The sequence below is a fragment of the Macrotis lagotis genome, chromosome 4 (assembly GCF_037893015.1).
Source record: "Macrotis lagotis isolate mMagLag1 chromosome 4, bilby.v1.9.chrom.fasta, whole genome shotgun sequence".
NCBI classification, from domain to species: Eukaryota; Metazoa; Chordata; class Mammalia; order Peramelemorphia; family Peramelidae; genus Macrotis; species Macrotis lagotis.
In genome coordinates this window covers 93,878,367-93,893,988 of record NC_133661.1, presented here as the reverse complement: position 1 = coordinate 93,893,988, position 15,622 = coordinate 93,878,367, and the positions used below count along the sequence as shown (strand labels likewise).

Sequence of the window (15,622 nt, the reverse complement as noted above, 5' to 3'; positions counted from 1 at the left end):
CTATAAGAAGTGTGTGTTCCATGGAAATGCTAAGTGAGGACAACTTCTTTAAAAAAAATCACATAAAGAAGCATAAGAGAAAAGTATAAGACTTGAAGAGGGAAGGATAGGGAGACTTTCTAAACAAAGATATATATATAGTACCAGAAGATTGGATATGATAAAATTGAAGAGTAGTAACCCAGGTGATAAGAGAAGAGCTTTTGGGAATTAACATTCTGAGAACATTATCTAAATTGCTATTTCAAAAGAGACTTGAACATACTCGTGTTCAGGTTTGCCACTAAAAGGTGAAAGATCAAGTTACGGGGCAGCTAGATGATGCAGTGAATAGAGCACCAGCCCTGGAGTCAGGAGGACCAGAGTTCAAATCTCAACCTCAAATTGCTATTCATAACAATTTCAAGCAAAGGGAATAAAATTTAAAAAATAAGCTAAAGTAAAAACACAAACTGAAAAGTAGGTAAGATTAAATGAGTAACCAAAAAAAGGAAGTAGAATTTATAACTCTGGTATTGTGAGACAAGATTAATAACATCCTACACATTATTGGCTATCCAGTTTGTGTGTTACACATTTACCAAGTAACAAACTTTATTTTAGAAAAATGTAATCAGACCCACAGTATAACCATGATATAAGAATCATATTAGTTCATATCAACAAAGCAAGTCTCAAGACAGATTTACAAGCTTTATTTCATCAACGATTAATATTCATGGGAAAAAGGTAGTATTCCCTGAACAGAAAAGACCTACTGTGAAATAAAAGGTCACAGTCAAGGTTTTGGCATAAGTTTTAAGGGCAAACTGGAATAAATTCTGAATGCCAGACAAAGTGAAGTATCAGGTATGTTAAGATTCATCCCCCATTCCCACCCCTACTCCCCACAAAGGAACTTTGAATAAAATCCTCCAATGCCCATCATTATGATTAGCAGGTAGGTGGATGGAAGTCTCTTGCCTTGATTCCTCTGGTGCAGGGGGTATTATCCATGTGAACTTCCCTCTTCTCAACCACAGTTCTTCGCAAATACATTTGCTAATAATTTCTTCAAAATACCATGGTTACAAAATTGATTAATAATCAAAACAGAAAAATGTCACAAAATCACCACCAATTTTGAACTTAGCACATAACAACATATCAGTGATAAAATAGAACTATTAACTGCAGATCTATTTTCTCAGAATTGAAAGTCACTATATTTGCTTGTTTTTTTAAAAAACAAAAGTTCAGGCAAAAAAGGATTAAAATCATTTCAAATCATTTCAAATCTGCAATATATACAGAGAGAGAGAGAAGGGCATTAAAATATGTACTCTTGATGTAGCATTTTTTAAATAATTCTCTTATAAATCCTCCAATAAAAATAGAGAGATTTGTTAAACATATTTACTGTCCTCCAAGAACAGATACAAAGACTAACTGTAAATTAGGGACTCATAATATCATTCAGCAAATGGAGGACTGTGCCTTTAAGTGAGAACCATAGATGTAAGTAATTTATCTTCAGAAAACTCATGAACACAAGACAGAAGTTGATGTCATTTTTTTAATCAACATAGTATATAAAAAAGGGTTCTAAAGTGTTTTAAAATTTTTATGAGGGTAAAGGGAAGTACGGAGGGTAGTCCTTTGCTATATGTAGCATTTAGAAGGCGAGGCCAAGGCAATGAAAATTTAAAGGCTATTTCTCCATTATGTTTTGTAATGTCTAATTCTTCCTACAATTACATGAAATCTTATTAAAATTGTTAATTTACCACTAAAAAGGTTTTCTTTTTCTTACAGGTTCTAACCATATATAATGTACTCATGTTCAGGTTTGCTACTAAAAGGTGAGGTCTCATAATCCTTTGTTAAAGACCAAGCTAAGGGGCAGCTAGATGGTGCAGTGGATAGAGAACGGTCCCTGGAGTCAGGAGGACCTGAGTTCAAATCCAACCTCAGACACTTAATAATTACCTAGCTGTGTGGCCTTGGGCAAGTCACTTAACCCCATTGCCTTGCAAAAAAAAACTTAAAAAAAAAAAAAAGACCAAGCTAAGAAAGTCAGGGACCATAAAAATCAGTGTTAAATGTTCCATGTGGATTTTGTAGTTTGCATTTCAATACTACAGCTTTTAATAGCTTGGATTAGTTTATATGCATAACCCATTTAGAAATATTAATAGTAACTGCACTTAGACAAAATATTTTAATTTTAATCCTGAGGGCAAGGCCATTCCCACAATAATCACTAAAATTATTAATTTTTCTGTAGCAAAGTAAACAAGAGGAAGAAATAACACCAACCTTAATGACAGGAGTACAGTGTTGTTATTGTTTTCCTAGAGCAGATGACAGAAAGTGAAATAGAACAGTAAGAGTTCTAGAGCTAGAGGCAAAGCTACTATTCAGTTTAGAGTAGCAGAGGCCAAGTGGGGTTTTGAAGTCACAGCTGCTCCCCTCTCAAGGAAACCAAAGGTCTTATGTGAAAAAAGCAGGGAAACACCTGTTCCTTGTTCATTTAGTCTAACACCCTGCTACTTCATCCATGTGTAAAGTATTCTTGAGGAATACAGAAGAGACTCATATATTGGACAAAATAGGGAAATTTACATATTCATACTACCAAGACCATATGTTCACACATAGTATGCTTTTTTGTTTCTTTTTTTTCTTTAAATAAACCTCCTCAAATCTTAGCACCACAATTCAATCAGGTTCTAGGTGGCATTTTATCTTAAGGGGCAAAAATAAATTCTCTAACTCTGCTTGGAAGGAAGGGAAAAAACCCACAATTCCCAGCTGATATGATACAAAGAACAACAACTGTGTAAAACTTAAGGATGCACCAGATAAATATTTTAAAAACATTTTCTAGTTGAAGCTTATGCTAATTTCAGCTTTTCTGAAATTGCCATTTTGTCATTTTTACTTCTACAAGAAAACTGAGTAACATTTCCTTCTGGATTAGGGTGAGTGATGAGACAGAAAGACAGCAAGATAAGGCTAGTACTAAAGGCAAATCTTTAAAACTTAAGGCAAATTTTTAAAACAAGTAATCCTTATAAAAATGCATTCATTTGATTAACTTTAAGCCAGTATTTTAAAACTTTTTGAAAACTTCAATTATTTTTCATCCAGGGCACAAAGTTAAATTAGGGTAAATTATCAGACATCTGTAATAATATGATGTTGATAAAAAAAAATGATAAGCAAAAAGCATCTCAAGATAATATTTTCATGATGAATAACTGTCTAAAAAGTCATCCTGTTGTAATAAACAGTCAGTCTTAGAGTCATGAAGACCTGAGTTGGAGGAACAGTTCTGAAATAGATAGCTATGAGACACAGGACAATTTCTTGCTATCAAACATGAGAATCATTGTGCAAATCAGATTAAAATATAAATGGCTAATACTTTACAAAAGAAATAAAACTATAATAGATCACAATGTTAATATGTGGTTTTCTAAGTTAACATAAGCCCCACAAGGATCCAAAGATGTGGTCTAATATTGCCTCATTTCTATTTGAGTTTTACAACACAGCTCTAAGGCAGAAAGTTGCAGAGAAGGAAGCAATGTGCATTGGTAGAGAGGCATTTTCTCACCTAAAGTTTTACAGCATCAAGGAAATTATAAGTCTGTTTGCCTCTCAATCCTACCCTTCCCCCTTGCCCCCTACAGTTATTAACTTAAATCTCATGGCAAATTTTGCTAATATTTAGCATATCTCATAGTAAATTAAAAATAAGAATTCAGTATAATCTTAAAATTTAAATATCACATTATTCAACTCAACAAATTAAATAAAAACATTTAATATTACTATAGAAAATCTGTTCCAAAGTAAAATTTATATTTGTGACTGATGAGTTCATTTCAGGAGTGGAGTAAAGCTGGAAACAATAAAGAAATCAAAGCCAGTTATGCTGTTTAGAAGAATTACCAGTTCTGTTCTACCTTATCCTCATGTCTTCACTGTTCCAGCACTCAAAAAGGAGTTAGTTTTATTCAATGTAAAGTTTAGAAAACTAAATGAAGATTATTATGTTAAAACACACACAATAAGACAGTATAAAAATACCTCTGCATTAAATAATGCAAAAACATACAGAAATTTTAATGCCAATTCACAACATAATACAGTATTTTTTTTCTTACAAAGGAATTTCATACATACTGTTGGACAAGCAAGAATGCTACATTGTGGAAAAAAGGCTTTCACTACTGGCTAGGGTGCTTATGCATTCATCTATATTAAGAGGAATGTTCAGTTTTTCCTTCTTGCAGAATATGAAATTTACTTCCTAATGAAAATTTGTTATAACTGCCTTCTCAAATGTGAGACTGCAGTTCTGTGTACTATTTACAAGCCCAATATCAAACTTTTTATTAAACAAAGTAAAATTCTAACAGCATGATGAAAGAATTCTTCAACACTCTAAATTAGAATGTTACTGATGTAGCAAATCAATTTCTCAGGTCACATTTTGTTCGTGTGTGTGTGTGTGTGTGTGTGTGTGTGTGTGTGTATTTTTTTAAATATACATATTTTTACAATAATTCAATATTACCACAACCTATCTAGATCCTTGGATGGTTAAATGGACCCTGCTCAAAGTGCTCCATAAGATTGGAAGGTTCTCCTTAACCACTGATCCTAACCAACTGGAAAATTCATTAACATCTTCAATTCTTACTACTCTAATGAAACAAGTTTTCCCAAAGTGGACACTTCCTTTGAAAGATTGAATTGCTCCTCTGGATCGTTCTTTTCAACCCTATGTCTTAACTGCCTACCTCTCTCCCAAAGAGAGTCACAGCTGGAATTTATAGAAGCTTCAAGAGATAAGGCTTCAAAACAGGAGTGAGTGGACCAACCCAAAAGATTTCTCTAAAGGCTTCTTTGCCACCTCTGCAGCTTTTGAGGAGGAAAAGTTATTCTGACATAGCCACATAAAACTGAAGTCTGTTAACACAAAGCAATACAGTCTGTTTGAATATAAAGAAAGAAAGTTATCTTTTCCCTGCCTCATCTTGCAATATACTCCTCCTTTCAAACTTAAAAGAATTTTGGCCAGGAGAGAGTATTAGGGGAGTAGAAGAAAAAGTGCTCCTTTGCCTCTGCTGGGAAAAGGTCCTTGTGACAGCAGAGTAGAGCTAACTCCACCTCCACCATGTCAAAGAGCTCTGTCAGTATGAAATGGGTACCAAAATGCTTTGTTTTGTCAAATACATCTCATCCATTTAAAGAGAAATGGATCAGGAACCCTACATCACTGATTCTATTTGGATTCAAAATCTAACTCAAACTTCAAATGGTGCTAGTTGTTCTGATGACCCTAGAAACATAGGAGTGGTGTTAGTTCTGAGGTTCAAAAATTAACATCACTGCAGCATATTCATGACATATTCATGGTTAAGTGATAAAGGGAATGGAAATTTCTCCAACAGTTGGTCCCCAACACTAATATAAACATACACATTTTAAGGCAGATGGAATTTCTGACCAATCTGCCACAAATTAACATTCTTCCTCCCTCTCCCAATTAGCACCCTGCCAGCTGAGCAGCAGTCAGGGTCTTCCTGGGTTTGTATGTGACCCTGGAGCATCATCAGGAAGCATCTTTGAGTTTGAAATCTGCTGTTGCAAAGTGCACAAAAGCTCAAGGCACAGAGTGGAGAAAAGTGAACCAATGAGAATTCAGAAAATTTACAACAAATCAGAGTTAGTAATTTCTTTTAACACACTTTCTAATGCTAAACAAAGGACCAACTCTTTAAAAAGGGAATTTGTTTTGGTTATGGACAAAAAATACTGTATTGTAATGATTCTTTTTTTTAAGTAAAAGATATCTTGACATATGAAACTGATATATACCAACACACTTAACAGTCCACAAATAAACAAAAAATAAGTGCAAAAAAAAAAAAGATTCTTCTGGTCTTTTGTAGAAAGTTGCTGATTTGGGCTGCTGATTTTCATTGAGTAATGCTTCTCAAGATAACCTGTTCTTCACAGAAGAGGTGTGAGTAAATATGTTGAAAGATTGTCACTTCTCAAAATCATCCCCAGGTCTAGTAGCAACTGACTTTTTAAAGAAAAATTAGAAAACCAAGTATGAAGTCCAACCTCCTCTTCCAAGTCTACCTTGGCGACAGAGCTCCTGAGTCTTAGCAGGGCCCAAGCTGATTCTCTGGATACCATTCCAGCTCCTCCAGGGTCTCCTTTTAGGAATGAAAGCACATCCAGGACACATTCACTATCTGCACCCTCTGGAACTGGCACATGCTGATGAGCCATCTGAAAAAAACATTTGAATAGTAAGCAGCTATGCACATAAAACACCACTCAATAGAACAATGGGGGCTGGTGCTAATCCCCTAGTCCACATGACCTCCTCTCCAATCCCCATGTTGCAAAGGAAGGATTTTACAAAAATATTTTGAGTAGGACTAAATGGTATTGATTATATAAGGGTTCTGAAAGGTGCTAAGGATCATTAGGATGTAAATCTGGGTCACCATTTTTTCTGGTGAGAAACTGAACAGTGGCAGCTTCTTCACAACCACCCCCACCAATGCCTACCACCAACAACTTGATTTCCCCTCTGAAACTACCTGCAGGACAGTCAGTTTGAACTTCATGAAAAGTTGGTCCTTATGTGGACACCTGTTTCATCAAGAAACATACCAATGTTAAAATACTTCATCACATAGCTATCAATGCTATTTGTACTGGGTCACATAACTTTTCACTTTTGGAAATAACAACAAAAATATTATTACTTACTATAAGCTAATTCTTCTCCAGCTCTCTTACGTGACTGATCACCTCTATGAAAACAAAAGCAAGAAGGGTAAACAGGACTGACTTACTGGCAGAGAGATACAAGGGAAAATATGTCCTTAATCATGATATAAATATGTGAAAGAGTGCATATATATATGTATATATGGCAGATACAGTCTTGCATGCTCCTTTTCACAGGCTGTCCCCACGCCTAGCCATGCACTGCAATCCACTGGAAATCAGTTTTCTTTAAAACACAACTCAAGTGTCATCACCAACATGAGACTATTGGTGATCCTGCTACCTTCTAATGACTCTGTTCTCCCATGACCATGCATATATTATTAATACATATACATGGTATTTCCCCTGATACAAGGAAAGCTCCTTGAGGACAAGGTCAAATTCTCTTCTGTCTCTATAGTCCCACTGCTTAGCACAATGTTGATTAATTAGCTCTAATCCAGGCAAGAGATTTAAATCAAGAAAATAAAAATATTGTAGAAAATACTAAAATTCACATATATATGGATTTTAAAATACATCCAACTCTCAATTATTTACATTTAATGGAAGGACAATGAATATGACAATTTGTTTTGTTTTAGAATAGATTTTTGCATAATATTAGATCAATTCTGACAGAAAGGAAAAGTATTTACCATGAATTTATGAAACAGGCAGAGGTAAAACAACCCTCTTCTCCTCCTTGTTGTCCCTATTTGATTTCCTCCAAAAAACCTGTCATATGTTTTGAGAAGTGACTGGGTTGTCAGCACTGCTGATTTTTACAAACTTAGGCAAATCCTCAAGATTCTCCAAATGTCAAATGAATATTGGAAAGGTTTATCTGAGAGATCTATAATGAAGCTACACAAAATGGCTAAAGTATTTTGAAAAGTTCAGAAACATCACTCCAATGGATCAGAATGCCTTTCTTCCAAAGAAAAGGAAGATTTTTGAACATTATCTAATTTACCTTAAAACATATGCAGGAGAAATGGGGATACAGATTTCTTTACTCCTCACTTTATAGATGAAAAAATATGGAAGCTAAAATTGGCCAATCCAGAGCATTGTTAGTGACAAAAGCCAGGACCACACATCACTTATAATCCACATTCTTCTCTGCCTTCATCCAGTTATTTTAGTTAATGTATGTAGTTTCTTTTATGTTTAAGATCTCTTAAGTAATATTTTTATCTTATGTAGTCATTACTTATGAATTGTTAAAACATAAGCATAAATTTTCTAGTTTTGAATCATCTCCAAATATACAAATTTTCCTGATCTGAAAATACTAAGTTTAACTAAAGTAGACATCTAGTTATCTTTTCTAAGCCTAAAATTTCTAAAAAAAAAAAAAATGCATTCTTTTTTGAAAAATTCAATGGATAATCTGGATTCAGATGTTATCAATTAAGAAAAAAGATTCCATTAGCAAAAAAAAATTAAATAAGCTTGTAAAATTTTATCAGTTATAACTTAACTAAAAGTCAAATTATTCAATTTATCATGACACTATAGGAAATTTTGAATAAAAGAGGACTTAAGACATGATATAAACTTTCATGAAAAATTTTAATTGCTGAACCTCAAAAGACACAATTAAAAACATTAAAAAGATAGCATGGAAGACACACAATGCATACAATGCAGAAAGACCACAAACACAGAACTCTGGGAATAAAACTATAATCCCTGGAACCTGTCCATCCATCAAAGCAATATACAATCAATGATATGCCATCTAATCCACACTAAAGACAAACTGTGAGCTACTCAGGCTATAACCTTAAATACCACCAGACCACAGTAACACTATTTTTTAAGTTTCAATTACAATGAAGGAAAATCGACCAATACAATTAAGGGGTTTAATTTTCTTTTATAAAATAAATTGTTCATTACATTATTAGAAGTTTTCATTTACTATTAAAAGTAAATGAATACCTCCAAGGACCCCAAATGTGGATGTAAATTAGGAATGGTTCAATACTTTTATAAGCTGAACACATATTTTAAAAGCTCAGAGTTAAGCTTACTTTCCATTATTTGATTTCAGATGACAAAACAGAACCTGCAAAGTTAATTCAATTAAAGAACAGGAAAAAGTTGACTCGAGTTCACAATATTAATTGTGTTAAAAAACAAGGCCATTCTTGAATTTACAAATGTCTTTTCCAACTCACCAAAAAAACTCAGCTCAAATGTGAATGTGCTCACTAGCAACTAATAATATAGTATGAATGCAGCATTTATTATTAAGACAAAACATTGCAAAGACTTCTGTGGTACACTCTATTAAATCTTGTGCACAGAGCTGGACTCCAACATAATGTGATGGGAATATAATCTTAAATGAAAAAAGTAGTTTGCAAAGCTGTGCAGTATAATCTTGTGGTTGGCTGAGCATAAACCATAAAATGACTGTTCATATCAGAATAGCCAGTAACAGAATTATTATTAGATAACTGTAGTATATTCTTGATTCTTCTCGCATCAGTGGATACAATTTCTTCAAAAACTGCTCTGGCCAAATAATGATCAAAGAAGGCACTGAGTTTTACAGAGCATAATTTATAAGACTCATCACTAAGCTCTTAGTAGTAAAAGGGTGGCTTTTGCATTGGCCCAAGAATGTTTTCTACAAATCCTCTCTGAATAGTAGTGGGAGGATAAAAAGTTAGACTGGAATAGTTGTAGATGATGACACGAGCTTATATTGCCTGTTGTATCCAAAGCATTGTCAGTATAATATAAGAGGAAAGTTAAATCCTTACAGTAAAAAGTACAATTAACTTGATTATAATAAAATTTATTAATTTTATTGTGTCCTGGAATGTTCTATGGTACTAAATTTCAGTCAAAGGCTGAAAGAAGTTTTTCCATATAAAATAAAAATGTTAATCATTTTTATGGATGTAAGAGATTTGGTCTTAGTTATATGATTCAGTTATGTTTAAAATGATACTGTACCTCAAAATATACTCAGAATTTATAAAAAGGTTCAATGAGGCATTTATAACATTCCTAAGGACTTCAAACCCCAAACATTAAAATATCTTGTCCTAAGGACTAGAGAAATGGTTCTGTACATTCTCTTATCTTAATATACTGTTCTAGCACACAGCATGCTCATTCTTCAGAGAAGCAATAAAATGAAAGCACCTTGTGGATAGAGACTGTGTCATTTTTGTCTTCATTTCCCCATCAGAGAACACAGTACCCAAAGGTATTTAATGAATATTTGCTGAATGGAATAGCTACAATCTTACACTATTTTCCCTCAGTTCAAATTCAAAAAACAAAAAAATTTTTAAAACAATAAGTGATTCTCAGTCTCATATGGTTAGAAAAATTTAGTTTTTAGTCAAGGGGTTTAGTTCTTATCCTTTTTGTGTGTGTCCTTTGGCAATCTGGTGTAGCCTACTTATCCCCCTTCTAAGAAAAGTATTTGTACATATATAAATATCTAAGATTATTTTTTTAAAAAACCCAATTATATCAAAATGTGGTTATCAAATGGTTAAAAAAAGATGGTGCCCAGGTTTTTTTTTAAAAATTCTTTTAGACCATCTCTCACTTCAAAAGTACATTAAATCTAAGTCACTTATCCAATGACCAAAGAGAAGACATAAAACAAATTGAATCCTATCAATCTGGACATTCCATTATAAAAGATAATGGGAAAGAAAAAAACTTCAGATAAATGGAATTAAGGTGCAAGGGTTCTTAAAGAGGAAAACAGAGGAATTGGTGTTGTTTTACTCATGCATCCAAAAGCAACAAAGAAACAGTTTATGAGATACTAGGTTTCCTTGTCAAAGTGATATAGCAAGTAAAGGCACAAGCTTTTATAAATTAAAAAAACATCATGGAATAGGAGAGTATAGAATTGGTATGTAGCAGGTATTTAATCCATGTTTCTTCCCTCCTTCCCCCTAAACCCCTATAAAAGTGTCCTAATTTCACCCCAAGGGTCTATTTAAAACCAAGGACTATATTTTAAACAGTCAAACAGTCCAAAGAATTCATGGTGAGAATCCTCCAAAGGTCAATGCCAGTGCACAATCCAGGTCTACAAAGGCCACCACCAACCACCCAGAGAAAACTGTAGTGCCAGACACTGGGCCCAAGGAGTAGACCCAGACTAAGTGAAATTCACCTAAGAACTACTTCTTGCCCCACTGGGATCCTGCAATGTCAAGAGATCCTGAGCAGGGCCCCCAAGTGCATACTATCCACTGTAGGATTTAAGGCAGACATCAACAGACTGTGTTTTGTTTAAGTGGAACAAATATCCATATGAATGAAAATCCAGAACCATCTAAGCAATGGTTTTTAAGAGCATATTTAGGGGCAGCTAGGTGGTGCAGTTGATAAGAGCACCAGCCCAGGAAGACCTGAGTTCAAATCTAGCCTCAAACATTTACTAATTAACTAGCTGTGTGACCTTGAGCAAGTCACTTAACCCCATTGCCTTACCAAAAAAACCCAAGAAAACATCCAAAACATATCCAAAAAACCCCCAGCATATTTAGCTAAAAAGGTATAGTTTTGAGATCTCTAAAAGTGAGTACAAATGCTTCTGGGTCTTTCTCTAGATCACTTTAATTAAAAGATTTCAGATAAAGTAATTATAGCAAAATCCACAGTTCAAAGAAAGCATCCCCATAAGGTAAAAATCCTTATGAAATAATCCCTCTCTTACCTGTGTCTAGCTTGCTGGGCATGAGGCCCACTGCATACTGGGATCCTTCCTGCTGCTGAGGCTCTGCCTCCTACTTTCCCTTATATGCCCACAACTTATAATAGGTAGCAAACATGAACTCTGGTAAGACACAGGAGGAGGAAGGCCAGTAAAGGCAAGTAAAGCATTCCCTGCTCTGACTGGACCCAATCCTGGGTGAGTGCTCCCTCACTCCAAGCCCACCCTGTAAGACATTACAGGAGGACCCAGAGACAATGTAGGAGTCACATGGATTCCCCAAAAATGCAATAAATCAAAACATTTGAATGCCACAATGCAGAAAATGCAACATAGCTGATATGAGGTTTTGCTGAACTTCTTTATTTCCCTTCTTTTTTTTATTCTTTTTATTCCTTGTTTGAAGAAATGCTTTCATGGAGAAGGGAGGGACATAGAAAATAAATGTGATGTTAAAAAAATTAAATGCTAAATTCTAACCCACCCCATCCCCCACCTCCATTTTAAAGACTAATTTCAGATAATGTATTTGTGATTTCTTGCAGGCACTCTGCCAGTACCAATAGCAGTGCCGCTTGCCTTCTCATCCTATCATTCCGGTCTGTGTCTTCCCATAGTCCCCACAAAAGGATTTATCCTATGCACTTCAACTTCTACTTTAGGGTTTAATCTTTCACAGTATCTAAGTTACCCACCTATTTGTCCTCAAATGATTAGTTCAGCTTCCCTTTCATCAAAGCCCTGTTGCAGATCTTTTACATTAATTCTTCTCTGAATATTATGGGCAATGTTTCACCCTATTTTCACACAACTTGCTCCTTTTTACTGCCCTCCATTATCTTATATTTAGATTCTTTGAAGATGAGTTCTAATTTCTAACACCAAATTTGTATCATCACCACGAGAATATTGATAGTAAAAGGATTAGTTTGTATTTCAGGAAGCAGCTTGGGACCCAAACGCTGGTAATTTCCCATAAAGTAATCCAGCTAACTCTCCTTCTCTTCAGTTTTAGGACCAGCTCATTGCCCACCTAATACTATCATTCCAGATAAATGTACTGATAGAGACAGGCTAAACACGAGTTGCCTACCCAATTTTATGCCATAATCTGAACAGAATGTATCCTCACATCTACTTTATTTTTCCTGTACATGTTAACAAGTTTATTGTCATTTTAGGAGCTGTGGATCTCACAGAGGGCCTTGGGACTTGTCTCTATCTTCATAATGCCATCCACAAACAAGAGTATCTGCAGAAACTCCTCACTATGTTTGCTAAGTGTTTGTTGAATTAATCAATCTTGTATTTAAAAGCAGTGCTATCCTTCGCTATTCTCTGTCTCCATTGACAAAGAGACCAAGAGTTTACCAGTATAAGTGATTTGGGAGTTGTTCAGATTCCATATTGTGACTACTTATCTACCTCAGTAAAATTTCTCTAAGAAATAGTAATGATGGACAAGTTAAATAGTAAAAGCTAATGATCATTTAGTTATCATTTTTCATCAACAACTTATTTAATTAAGATAACATGTAATGTTTTCTCTTTATCCTTTTTATTAATAATTTGGTGTATATTTTGATCTTTGCTTTTAATCAGTTAGTCTGATGGTAATCTATAAATTGCTAACCAATGAGACAACCATTTTTATCTGAAAATGAACCAAAGTGTAAATCTTCTTTGAATCCTGGCCACTAGAGGGAACCAAAGATGGGGCAACAATACTTTAACTCATGCTTATACTATTCACACGCAGTTAAGCAGTGAGGCTCACCAAGTCATTCCACATAGATTGATAATGTGAATTGACAAGCAGCCAGAAACAATGTAGGAATTATAGTTCTTTCTCCCCATTTCTCCCCCATATCTCTTCCAGGCACCTGTAAGTCTCAATAACATAGCTTCATTTACAAAGAAAAACAGGATTCTGAATAGCTCCACATCAAAAACATTTTAAAGAGAATATGATCATATTTATTATTTATCACTAAAGGTAAATCAAATATAATTATAGATTTATAAAAAACTTGTTATCTAAGCCAAGGTTACCCCAAAGGCTCAAGAAACCACCACAACCTTTGAGAAGTCATTATTCCCAAGAGTGCATTCATATGCAGCTCTGAATAAAGGAACCAGAAGAGGCCATGATCCTTTTAGAAGGTGACTAAGCCTATAGATCCCTTCTCAGAATTTTTAAGTGCAGAAAATAAAATATAAAGTATTACAAAGGAAATGAATTACACTGAACTAAAGTATTCAAACTATTATAAAGCAAATTCATGGACTCTAGATAAAGAACTTCATATAATGCAATACCATCTCTTCTAAAACAGTGGAATGGCACCCATTCCCTATTTTAATATTATAAATGTTCTCCTATCTTGTGGCACCCATGTTTAACACTGATCAAACTGCAGAAAAGGTCTTCCTTATACTGAGTTGTAGCTGTTGACTTAGCTTATCAGAGTTGGTACTGAAGCATAACTCAATATACCTTGCAAATCCATTTTGTAAAAGGTCTCTCTGGAGTTTCTGATCCTGAGCTGCATATTGCTGAAGCTCTGACTCCACTGCAGGTGGGAGTATGTTTGGGATGAACTTAGAAAATAAAGCTGGTGCCATCTGAACCCACTCTGTGAAAGGAGGGGAAAAAAAAGTTAAATGAAATGGGGAGTTTGGGAGTTTATTTTGTCAGAAAGCAAAATCTACATCAAAGCAAACTAAAAGGAAAAAAATTATCATTAAAAGATCTTCTCTACTACTAAATTCAAAAACTTGACTATCTATGTGTAAGCCATGTGATAGAGGCTACCAAAAATGAGTGACTACCCTCCAGAATTAGGCAAAATAGAAAACACACAAATAAGAATGGAACAAAATAGAATATGTATGGAAAAGAGGCACAAAATACTGTGAATTTTAGTAGGGATAAGGACACCTTTTGGGAAATAATGGGTAGGGAAAGAATTCTGGTCTCACAGGGATTGTGAGTGGAGACAACAGTGTAGATTAATGCTACATTTCTATTTGTTAACTGCTTACAAATTAGGAGTAAGAGGTAGAAGAGGGGGAGTGGTGCATGCACAATGGTTCAGTTGTGTTCAGCTCTTTGTGACCCCATTTGGAGTTTTCTTGGCTGCAATGTTAGAGTGGTTTGCCACTTCCTTCTCTAGATCATTTTACAGATGAGTTAACTGAGACAAACAGTTCAGTGACTTGCCCAGGATCACATAGTAAATCTCTGAAGCTGAATTTGAACTCTGGTCTTTCTGACTCCAAGCCTGGCACTTGATCCACTGTGTTGCCCCAGATGCCTATATACACAGTTACAGAGTAAATAACAAGATGCTCATATTGGGTAAGCCCCTGGTGTTTGAGGAGATGTCTGCAAAGAAGTGACTCTAGACAGGAGTAAATCTGAGTTTCTGTTTACCTATCAATCAGGAGAATTCACACCCCTTATTTCCCTAACCCACTCATCATGAAAATTATTTTATATAAATATACATACAGACATATATACATCCTGATTGTGTGGTCCTTAACTTTTCACTACCTCCAAACAATTCTAAGACTATACATCAAAAAACAGCTGTTGCTCAGCATAGGGAAAGTAACCTGGCAGATCAGAAAATCTTTTTACTCATTAAATCAAAAGTTTAGACCCTTCTCTCCCTCCTAAAACAAAGAAAATAGGTACAATGCAATAAGTGATGTTAACAGTCAACTACTGGTTAAGGGAGGATTTGGGAATTCTTAAAACCATAAACCATGCTTTTTTTAAAACAGAATTTGAATCTTTATACATTAAAAACCCTTCAAGAAAAAAGAAAACAGAAACACAGGGTATCCTAAGTCTTAGTGCAATTTTAAAGTATCAAAGTTTTAAAACTTTAATTTAACATTTAAACATTTTCAGGATATCCTCCATTATGGCTACTGCTAGTAACATAAAAGTACCAAAAATAAATCCCTCAGAAAATATTCAGAAGAGCAAATGTTGTCTAAATGGAAAAAAAAAATGTTCAACAGGTCAATTCACTGTGAATTCTATTACATGAGCTCCAGCCTACATAAAACAGCTTTTGAAGAAACTTGTACCAACGTTTCTTTTTAACCTAA

The 15,622-nt window shown here is 34.6% G+C and overlaps 1 protein-coding gene across 4 annotated transcripts in view; it reads right to left on the bottom strand.

Annotated features, from left to right (window-relative positions):
* Window positions 1–674: 674 nt before the first annotated feature.
* The window catches only part of CACUL1 (CDK2 associated cullin domain 1), an 80,719-nt gene continuing 65,771 nt past the window's right edge, over window positions 675–15,622 (bottom strand). Inside the window, exons 7-10 of one of the 4 annotated variants that reach the window (XM_074233551.1) lie at window positions 13,995–14,133; window positions 6,787–6,830; window positions 6,615–6,666; window positions 675–6,297 (exon numbers count right to left, since the gene is read on the bottom strand). In XM_074233551.1, the coding sequence (XP_074089652.1) occupies window positions 6,638–6,666; window positions 6,787–6,830; window positions 13,995–14,133 (212 nt within the window). In that variant the 3' untranslated portion in view covers window positions 675–6,297; window positions 6,615–6,637. The remainder of the gene's footprint in view (window positions 6,298–6,614; window positions 6,667–6,786; window positions 6,831–13,994; window positions 14,134–15,622) is intronic. The other 3 variants (XM_074233550.1, XR_012477870.1, XM_074233552.1) reach the window with 3 other exon arrangements.